General features: G+C 35.3%; 1 protein-coding gene across 6 annotated transcripts; it reads left to right on the top strand.

Annotated features, from left to right (window-relative positions):
• The first annotated feature begins 5,685 nt into the window (after positions 1-5,685).
• LOC107819861 (syntaxin-51) lies at positions 5,686-10,579 on the top strand. 6 transcript variants are annotated; one of them, XM_075234836.1, is made up of 8 exons: positions 5,686-5,854; positions 6,607-6,752; positions 6,846-7,009; positions 7,209-7,429; positions 8,260-8,465; positions 8,830-8,930; positions 9,058-9,102; positions 10,205-10,579. In XM_075234836.1, the coding sequence occupies exons 4-8, from the start codon at positions 7,212-7,214 to the stop codon at positions 10,334-10,336; spliced, it is 702 nt and encodes a 233-aa protein (XP_075090937.1). In that variant the 5' UTR covers positions 5,686-5,854; positions 6,607-6,752; positions 6,846-7,009; positions 7,209-7,211; the 3' UTR covers positions 10,337-10,579. The 6 variants fall into 6 exon arrangements, with proteins under 6 accessions (XP_075090937.1, XP_016501507.1, XP_016501506.1 ...); XM_016646021.2 differs by lacking the exon at positions 6,607-6,752 and having other exon boundaries at positions 5,694-5,854; XM_016646020.2 differs by lacking the exons at positions 6,607-6,752; positions 6,846-7,009 and having other exon boundaries at positions 5,695-5,854.
• Positions 10,580-11,415: the final 836 nt, after the last annotated feature.

Here is an 11,415-nt window from a genome sequence, read left to right as displayed (position 1 = left end):
TATCAATCATATCTTTTTAAATTCATTCTCTCTAATGGCAAGATTTATTGAATGGTAACAACTGATGCAAATGACCAAAAGTCAATATAAACTGTTGGGAAAGTGCATATCTAACTGATTTGGAGGCCATTATTGAAGCCATATATGTATTACATAAAAATTTACAATTTTACCTACTAAGTAACACACTTTAAATGTATGTGTCTGAAGCTTTAAAATTTGACGTATAAGTTGTTAAAGTGCAAACTTCAGACAATCGGGTCTTAAGTTCTTCTGTCGTAGCACGAATTTTAAATAAATTAGTTCGAGGTTACAAATTTCATTATGGGCCTATCACAGTGTAAACTTAAAAAAAATAGAGTCTAAAGTTAGCCCGTCAAAGTACAAGCTTCAGAAAAACGTTCTGAAGTTCATGGTAGTACAAACTTCAGACAAATTAGTTTGAAATTTGAAAATTACAGATAAACTTTAGACAAATTAGTCTAAAGTGATGCAGTAGATACAAACAGAATACATAACTTGAAATTTAAAAAAGAAAGAGGTATTTTCAATATACTATGACTTTTTTTTTCTCCGGGTGGCTTACACTTACTGGCACGATATTAATCTCTTCTCCAATCCGGTGTTACGTTGCTATCTATTCCAAATATATATTACGAATGTTCAAAGAAAGATATTTGCAATACATGATTGTTGAATAATTCTCATTTATATTGGCGTACTAAGAAGAAGAGAATGATGATGATGAGGAGGAGGAGGAGGAGGAGGAGGACGAAGCATATGAAGTTTGCTTAAATTGGATACTAGTTTAAAAAATATACAAAAGCTGATTAAGGCTAAATAGCAAAGTACAAATAGGGCGTGACATGAATTTTTTACCTAAATAATTCTTATTTATATTTGCGCACTATGAAGAAGAAGAAGAAGGAGAAGGAGAAGAAGGAGAAAGAGAAGGAGAAGAAGGAGAAGGAAGAGGAGGAGGAGGAGGAAAAGGAGGAAAAGGAGAAGAATATAAAGTTTGCTTAAATTGGATACTAATTTAAAAAATATACAAAAAGCTGATTAAGGCTAAATAGCAAAGTGCAAGTAGGGTGTGACATGAAATTTTTACCTAACTTTTTTATTACATAAAAGTAATATTCTACTAAAGATAAAGGTATACTAAATTCTCATTTGTTTGCATTTAATGAGGATCTAAATCTTAATAATTTATATCCCAGACATTAACTACATTTATTTTAAAAGTTTAATTTTAATTATTCAGATATGAATCATTAAGTGAATTTATCTTTTAAAATTTATTTTATGAACACGTAATGGTCCTAAATAATTAAGACTTATAATAAAGTCTTAATTTCATTAAGATATTCGTTTTTATCGCTAACCATTGCCGCCATCACCAAGCATAACCAACAATTAGCACCGTCATCGTTGTCAACCAAAATCAACTACTACCACCGACCATCCAAAAATACTATTCTCTTAAGTTGTTTTTTAACCCACATTTTGAAAAGTTCCATTAGGTTCGTAGTAGCAATCGACAACCTTTTCTTCTTTTACTTCACATAGCTTTTCGTCTCCTTGGTAGTTGGAAGTTCTCCAAAAGTATGAAAAGCTTGAGGACTTTATACTATCCATTTCGGTGTGGGTTGGTTGCCATAATCACTACTGCCAATCACCATAGTCAGCCGTCACTAGTATTATCCAACAACAATAACAACAACAAACCTAGCAAAATTTCACAAGTGAAATATGAGAGGGTAGAATGTACGCAGACCTTACCCCTACCTTGTGATGATAGAGACGCTGCCTCCGGTATACCCTCAGCTCAAGAACATAAAAGGGAGCAATAAACAAACATTAACATCAACAAATTAATAGGACAACAGGAGCAAATGATGTAATATGTAATAACAAATATCTAGGAATAAAAAAAATATACGAATAATGCCAATACTGTCGGTAAAAAATGACACACTGAGTAATAACGATGTAATAGGAATAGGAAAATATAAGACTAGTACTAATATTGTTGGTAAGACTAGGAGAAACTCTCAACCACCTATCAACGCACAACTCTAATTCTCGACCTCCAAACCTTCATATCGAGGGTCATGTCATCGATAAGCTAAAATAGTGTCATGTTCTGCCTAATCACCTCTCCACAATACTTCTTAAGCCTCTATCTATCCCTCATCTGACCGCCATAGTCAACCTTTCACACCTCCTAATTGGGGCATCATTATCTCTCTTCTTCACATGCCCGAATCATCTCAGTCTCAATTCTCGCAACTTATCTTCCATGGGAGCCACACCCACCTTGTCCCTAACAACTTCATTCTTAATCTTATATTTTCTGGTATGCCCACACATCCATCTCAACATCCTCAATTCTGCTACTTTCATCTTCTTGACTGGCCAACACTGGGCTTCATACAATATAGTCGGTCTAACTACCACATAGTAGAACTTTCTCTTGAGTCTTGGCAGTATATTCTTATCACACAAAACACTATATGCGAGCCTCCATTTTATTCACCCGCTCCAATATGATAAGTAATATGCTCATCAATATTCCCATTATCTTGTATTACAGACCCAATATATTTAAAACTATCTCTCTTGGCGATAACTTGTATATCAAGCTTCACGTTCACTTATGCTTTATGTGTCCCAACACTGAACTTGCACTCAAAGTATTCTATTTTTGTCCTACTCAACTTGAAACCTTTATCCTCTAGGGTATGTCTCCACACTTCTAGCCTAGTGTTAATCCCATAACGTGTCTCATCAATCAACACTATGTCATTGATAAATAACATACACCATAATACCTCTCATGCGATGTGTTGTGTCAACATATCCATCGCCATAGAAAAGAAAAAAAAAAAACTAAAAGTTGATCCCTGATGCAACCTCATCACCACTAAAAAATAATTTGAGCCTCCTACCACAGTCATCACCCTAATCTTAGCCCAATCGTATGTATCCTTGATCACCCTAATGTACGCTACCAGAATTCTGCTAACCTCTAAATATCTCCATATAACCTCCCTTATGACTTTGTCCTAGGCTTTTCCTAGGTCTATGAATATCACATGCAAGTCATTATTTCACTCCTTATACTATTCTATCAATCTCCTTACAAGATGAATAGCTTTAGTAGTCAATCGCCCGGCATGAATTCGAACTGATTCTCGAAATTAGACACATTCCTCCCCACCCTGCTCTCCACTACCCTCTCCCATACTTTCATATTTTGGCTCAACATCTTGATATCCCTATAGTTATTGTAATTATATACATCACCCTTGTTCTTGTACAATGAAACCATCGAAATCTACCTCAATTCTTCGAGCATTTTCTTTGTACTAAAAATGATATTAAATAGTCTAGTAAGTCACTCTAAATCTGTTCGGCTAGCGTCCTTCCGAAATTTCATCGGAATCTCATCTGGCCCGGTCGCCCTATCCCTACTCATCTTTTGCATCATCTCATCGACCGTAATACACATACAAAACCCATTTTTCGAGCTCTCCAACTCCCCAGGTACAATGTTCCTATCCCCATTCCCGGTCAAGAGTTTATGAAAGTATGTCTGCCACTTGTGCCTAATACACATCTCTTCCACCAATACCTTGTATTCCTCGTCTTTGATGCACCTCACTTGGACTAGGTCCCAATCCTTCCTCTATCTAACCTTGGCTAGCCTAAACAGTTTCTTGATACCACCTCTGCCCCCAAGTTCCTCATACAAACGTTAAAACGATGCAGTCTTGGCCTCCGTGACCGCTAACTTGGCCTCTTTCTTTGCATTCTTATAATACTCCCTATTCCCCTCTCCTCCTCCTAGTCAACGTTCTCAATTAGCTTGACATATGCCAATTTCTTGGCTTTCACTTTTCCTTGCACCTCACCATTCTACCATGAGTCTCCTTTGTGGCCCCCGAAGTAACCTTTCGTGACCCCTAACACATCTCTAGCAACCTTCCCTAATACACTCTATTGTCATGGTAAACATACTACTCGCGTCCAAGCCAACATCTTCTCCCTCAACTACCATTACCACAACAATCATCAATCACCGTCGATAATCACCACTATCATCTACCATTATGTATCATCAACAACCATTATCAATCACCACCACCGTTAGCTATCATTATCATATACCAAAATTATCTTCCGCCACCATAAATTACAACTATCAAATATTATCTATAGCCACTAGTTTCAGCCACCATCACCAACTAGCACCCCAATCGACACCCACAATCACCACCATTATCGATCACTACCAATATTCGCCATGTAAATTTATAAGAATTCTGTTGATATACTATTAGATTCATTAGTGTTTTATTTGAATATTATATTTATTAATTTCTAAATAAAGATAAGTTTTATATATTCAGATGTTGAGAAATCAAACAGTCTTAATTATTTATTATTCATATATTAATACGATATTTTAATATTCGAATGTGTATCCAGATTTAAATATCTTAATCCTAACGCACATCTTAAAGTTCAGATATATATTTAGATTCATACGTCTTAATCTCGATAAAAATAAACGAGACATGAACAGTCCTAAAGGTTGCAATAAACCTACAACATGCACATTACTTTTATTACTATTTCTTTTCCATTAGTGATTAAACTGTAATTGACTTATTTGATAGAAATAGCCGACGAATGAAGTGCGGGTACTATTTTTAGTTTTCTAAAGCTTAAAACTAAACAATATTTCAATAGCATCAAATCGAGCCCAAGTACTAGCAGTGAAATTCAAAAATAGTTAAATTTACAAGTGTTAATTGAAAAATAGCCACGTTTTTAAAAGTAATTGAAATTTAATCATTTTCATGTAAAGATAAATCTGAACGAAAACACTGTTCAAAATCCGGAAAATATTCCAGCATAATATACTGGAGTTCCAATTTTTTACATGTGAACTTCCAGCATAATATACTGGTCCAGCATAATATGTTGAAAGTTCATACACTTATGCTCCAATCTCCAGTATATTATGCTGGAATTTTCCGTGCGCTGGAGTTCCAGCATAATATGTTGGAAGTTCATACACACGTACACCAATCTCCAGTATATTATGCTGGAACTTTTCGTGTTGCAGCACAATAATAGCTATTTTTCAATGACTTTGTAAACGCTGACTATTTTTTAATTATCAGTCCGAAAACTGACTAGCAGGTGCTATTTTTACGATATTAAGTTGTTTATAACAATAAATATTGATTTTGAGATTTTAACACCTCTCCCTGAAATGTTACTCCTATTATAAATTAAAAACTCATCGATATCTTAGTAAATTTTGTATGAATAATAAGAGGTTTGGTCAATATTTAAGTTGAAGTTGAAAATAAGATTATGAAGGTTAAAACTGTACTGGAGCATAAATTTCACTTTCAAAAAATTGCAGAATATAAAAAATTATTAGTGAAAATACGTGTGTTCTTGAAATATAAATTCAATTCAGTAATATTCAAGGAGAAAAAAAAAAAATGAGGAACGACGTTCATTGTCTGTCGGACTATTGTGAATGTCAAAACGACGACATGCTCTAACGGAAAAGTTGAAGTATCAGTTAATCTTTTTTATTTTTTACTCTCATTTAATTAAAGTGTAAATGTTATTTTCACGGAAAAAGATAAAAGTCGTTTCAATGGAAATTCGTAGTGTATTAGTGACTCCTTGTCATTGTCTCAACGTGACAATAAAGAAGACGACGACGGAGCTGGACAAAACTTTGCCGGTAAAGTGTGTGGCGCCTTTCCTTTAAAGTTATTAACTTATTACACCCATCGCCACCACGAATTCAGATCAAAAAGAGGTAATAATAAAACTCTTTTTCAATTGACGTATGTACGATCATCTGAATTGCTTGCTTTTTTTTTTTCCCCCCTTCAAGTAATTAACTCGAATGTACATCCAATCACCCGTAATTCGGTATTGTTTCTGGTGTTCAACTAAAATTATCCAGCATATTGATTTTTCTCTTTTTCGCAAGTGAAGAATTAGGGTTCTGGACGGCGCGAAACTTAGATTTTTGGCTGTTTTTGGCTGCTATTCAGCTAATTTTTTGTAGTTGAGTTTCATACTTAAGATAAAATACGGGTTTTAACTGTTTCATATAATTGTAGCTATGTTTTTCTTTGTAGAATTGCGTCTATATTTGGTTGCAATTGAGCTAAGTTTCTGCAGTTGAGTTTCATAGTTCATATGATATTTGATTACCTTGGAGAAAGGGAAGAAATTTACTGCTTTCTTCAGATTAAGTTGGTTGCTAGTTTAGTAATTCTTTAATTGATTCAAGTACGAAAGTCTTATGACTTAAAATTAGCTATGGTTTAGTATGTATCACACTATACCACTATCCTATAGGCTATAACTGTCTTTACGTCATTATTGAATATTTGTTTATAAAAAAAGAAGTCGTAATTGAAGATTTATTGTTCTTGCCTCTAGTTGTTTGGGAAGGAAACAAAAATGCATTGTAAGCTTCAATATCACATTCCAACTATTTAGTTTTGTTTTTTTTCTTATTCTTTGTGGTGCTTTTGATTCTTTTTCCTTTGCTGCCAGTGGGGGGAGGAGGTACATTTCTTCTTAGTTGGAAAACCAAGAAAGATCTGATTTCATATCAAACTTAAACTTGATGTTCCTCTAGCTTTCATCATCCTTGGACTAAGTTGTTGGATGTAGATGGTGTTGCACGTCCGCATGAGAAAGTTAGGTTCTGAATTTCGTTGAAAATGGTCTCCCTACCCTTTGTTTTCTGTGGTTTCTTTTGATCCATATTTTTTTTGGTGGATAATCCACAGGTGCAGTTCTGCTTAGTTGGAAAACCATGAAACATTTGATCTCACATCAAACTTAAATCTTGATGATCCTCTAGTTTTTCATCAACTTTGGACTAAGTTGTTGGATGTAGATGGTATTGCACATCACATGAGAGAGTGAACTTACGTTCTGAATTTCGTTTAAAGTATGGTCTCCCTACCCTTTGTTTTCTGTCGTTTCTTTTGATCCATGTTTTTATCTTGGTGGATCTTCCACAAAAGCTCCGAGCACATTGAATGACGGAAAAGAAGCTTAAAGTTGTATTGCTCTTGTTACAGGTGTTTTGATTGATTAAGTTGTAGTCACTGTGCAAATTTATGTATTTTTTTCTGATGTCTCGTCAGGTAATGGCTTCTTCTGGAGACTCATGGATCCGGGAGTATAATGAAGCACTGAAAATTGCGGATGATATCACTAACATGATATCTGAAAAGAGCTCATTGCCCGCTTCAGGCCCAGAAGTGCAACGTCATTCATCCGCTATAAGGAGGAAGATCACAATATTAGGAACTAGACTTGATAACTTACAGTCTCTCCTGTCAAAGCTTCCTGGAAAGCAGCCTTTGTGAGTGTTCTTAGTCTGAGTCTTTCATTGCGTGGCTGTGATGGTTATGTATAAAAGTAGAATTACATGTTAAATTGAGTCTTCTATTGCGTGGGTGCAAATCTATTATATAACAGATAGAGTGCTGATGGGAAAAAACCCGCTCAATTAAAAGAAATGGCCGTTTTTGGTAAATTTTGTATCTGTTTCTAGAACTGCTACTGATTATTGAATGTCATCCGTCTTGCTATGTATTTCTAACATGATTGTGAATGTTTCTTTAGTTGAATGTGTTTCTGATCCTATTTTATTTAGAAATGACATTTCAATTTCAATTCCATTTACCGGGACCTTTGACGCCCATGAATCACATATTTTTCGGCCAAAGTTTCCTAGGGTTTTTGTCTGTATTACTCAATCCGAAGTAAATTCAACTTGGATTTGATACTGCAATTTTGGCCTCACGGCCCTTAAGCGCCAACTGATATATTGTAAAAAGTTAAAATTCTTATTTCTTTTTTTCCTTGAAAATCTTATAAAGTTTTTGAACACATTTAATTTGAAATATTGAGAGTTCCATGGAAATGAACTGCTGAAATAAAGGTTTAGGTTGGTATATACAATAAGTTGTATGTGAATTGTCCTTATGGCAATTCAGAATGCTGAAGAGTCTCTTCTGCAATCTGACTTAACAGTGTGGACAGTTGTGTCTTTCAAAAGTCCCTGTAAATTTTGTGCGCATGCTGCACCATCCATCTCTAGATTTGAATAAACTGACGTATTTCTGTTACTATTGTTATGTTGCCTTCTGGTTCTGGATGTATTTGATGAGCATTCTCTACTGTATGTAGGACTGAGAAAGAGATGAATCGTCGCAAGGATATGCTTGCAAATTTAAAATCGAAAGTAACCCAGATGGCCTCCACATTGAACATGTCAAGCTTCGCCAATAGGGACAGCTTGCTTGGACCAGAAATAAAGCCGGTTGATGCTATGAGCAGAGCAACAGGCCTTGATAATTATGGTGTTGTCGGTCTTCAACGGCAAATTATGAAAGGCAAGTTTTTATCTGCTCCTCCATCCTCAATTTGTATGACACTTTGTTCCTTTGCTTGGCTGCTCAAATTTAAACTTTGATGACATTATATGAAAAATTATTTTAAACAATTTTCACAGGTTTCAAGAATTTTGATTTATGTAGCTAATCAAATTATTACTTTGATAGGACGTTTTTGCTGTCTATCTATTATTACTTAGTAGTTTCTTCATCCTTTACTACTTATACATGGTGTTTATTTAAATTGAGACGCAGGGAGTATTGAGTTTTGTTTATTTGGGAGTATTTAGTTTGAAATGTTTCTAATTTTTTGGCTTTTATTTTCTGTTATTTTGCTTATTTGTTGGCTTTACTCTCAAATCAGAGCAAGATGAGGGCCTTGAGAGTTTGGAGGAGACAGTGATGAGCACCAAACATATAGCACTGGCAGTTAATGAAGAACTTGGCTTGCAAACAAGACTTATTGTATGAGCTCTATTTTCCCGGTTTATATTGAGCTACATTTACTCTTTATTTTCTTACGGAAATACAACCTTTCTGCTACTAAAGTGGATACTGTTTCATTGCACTTTCATTGTCTTACCCAATGCAGGATAACCTGGACGAACATGTTGATGTTACAGACTCAAGACTTCAGGTGAGAAGTTGTTACTTGTAGGACCACTTGCTTGAACCTGATTTTGACTCTAGTTCTCGTGAGCATTGGAGTCTGTGTATTCACTTAGAGTCCGCGACATCTTCTAGCTTCCGCAAAAATTGTTCAGAGGCCACTGGCCAGTCAATTTGGATTGACTAATCATATCATGTTTAATTTGAGAAGAAAGTCTAAAACTGTCATGTGTTGAGGTTCAGTATGGGATAAGTTATAATACTTAGAAGTTAAATTGTTACGCACCGAGTGCGTCTTTGTTATTGGGATGGTACCTAAAGACTGGTTGTGTGTTTTCAAAAAAGGTGAGTTGCTAGCACATTAAGGATATAGGTGAAAGGGAAAGCACTTCTGTCCTAATAACACAGGTAATTGACAGCCATGTGTTTGCGTGTCTCCCTTGTGTCATTAATGTTTTTTTCTTTCTTTTTGGGTTGGTTTTTTTTTGGGGGGGGGAGGGGAGGGGGGGGGGGATACTGAATGCGTTGAATCACAAAAAAAGGTTAAGGAGGAGGAGGAACATTCGTGAAATCTTTTGGAGAAGGGACATTGATAAAAAGGCAAACTAACTGTCTTTATTAAACGAAGTGATCTGTCCACAGAGGGGTGGGCCTAACTTGTTGAAAGAACTGGAGTGACAACCTTGTAAAAAATGTTTGATCCAGAGAGGCGAAAGTGCGAAACTAGGTGAAATTCTTACATCTACCTAAGTCGATGCACGTGTAAGTTTGCCCAGACACCACCTTTATCCAAAAAAGAAGGAAAAAGAAAAAATAACCTAAACAAAGCGTCTGCACCAATAGAGCTCTCTATGGAGTATCTACATGAAATCTGAATGCGTTTTTTACCAGACCACACATAGTTTATCGTATTTGGTCATTGGATGAGATATATTAGTTTTCTGCTAATTCCAACACCTATGCTCATTCATCCAGTTAAAAAAAACACCGTGCTCTAATACAGACACTTGCTCTGTTAGTAAGACAGTTCTTGCCCGTCTCCTTTTCTTCAGTTATTTTATTCTTGGTGAGAATTCTTTACTGTCATTTAATTCATTCTTCTTTCCTGATTCTTCAAAATCATTCAACAGCGAGTGCAGAAAAAGCTTGCAATTTTGAACAAACGCACAAAGGGTGGTTGCTCTTGCATGTGCCTGCTTTTATCGGTGCTTGGGATTGTAGTTCTTGTTGTGGCAATATATATGTTGATCAAGTATCTGTAAATGCAAAAGAACCAGTGCCTTGGGAGTGTGTGTATGAGAAGTGTCTGTGAGTACTTGAACATTTCTTTCTGTTTCCTCCTGTGTAATCGATATTTTTGTGATTGTGATCACATCAGTGTGTTGAGACTTGAGACAGCTTTGAACTCGTTTTCCTACTTGATATGCTTTCTTATGTAGAAAAGACATCGAGAGCAGCTTATAAAGTCTATTAATAGTACTAGGTTTGAGTAGTTTTTCTGATAAGCATCAGTACACTGGAGTTCTCCTTGGTTTTGTTTATTTGTTTCTTTAGGTGTGCAATTGTTTTGAAATAAAAAAAGATGAAGGAAAAAGTTCTTTTTACTTTGGAAACTTGCACCTCGGTATGCTTTATTGTGATTTTGGAAGCTATCAATTGTTTTGTTTACCGAACGGAAGCGTCATATTCGTTTTTCGATCTACTCTTAATTTTCTTCATCTTTTTTCCAAATAAGACAAGGGAATATACATTTATCTGCGTGACTCTAATAACTCATCAAGTTATCGTTTTGCAAGAAATTGGATATTGTTATAAAATAAAGACTGTAAAGTAAATAAACTGAAGACAAGTATAGAGGGAGATTGATATTTTATTCAACTTTCAAAGTTATCTTCATAATGAACTGAAATCTCCTCTATTTATAGAAGAGAGGAAGCAGCTGCGAGGTTTTTCAGGAAGCAGTTGTAAGGTTTTTCAGGAAGCAGCTGCAAGGTTTTTCTTTAGCTGCTTGTAAGCTGTCTGCATGAGCTGCTTGCAACCTGCCTGTTTAATAAAAAGTTGTTGCAAATTATTTTATTGAGTTGCTTGCAACTTGCCTGCATCAGCTGCTTGAAGATAAACTTCAACAGAGTACTAAATGGATAATCTTATTTATAGCGGAGTAATGAATGAACTTCCACAATATAATATTTTCATAACACTCCCCCTTGGATGCTCATTAAAAGATAATGTGCCTCGTTAAAACCTTACTAGGAAAAACTCTGTGGGAAAAAATCCTAGTGAAGGAAAAAGAGTGCACATATTTAGTAATACGCATAACTAGTTGTCTCATTAAAAACCT

This window comes from Nicotiana tabacum, chromosome 2, assembly GCF_000715075.1.
Source record: "Nicotiana tabacum cultivar K326 chromosome 2, ASM71507v2, whole genome shotgun sequence".
Lineage (NCBI taxonomy): Eukaryota > Viridiplantae > Streptophyta > Magnoliopsida > Solanales > Solanaceae > Nicotiana > Nicotiana tabacum.
The sequence above is the reverse complement of the archived record's forward strand: the minus strand, read 5'-3'. Positions and strand labels throughout refer to the sequence as shown.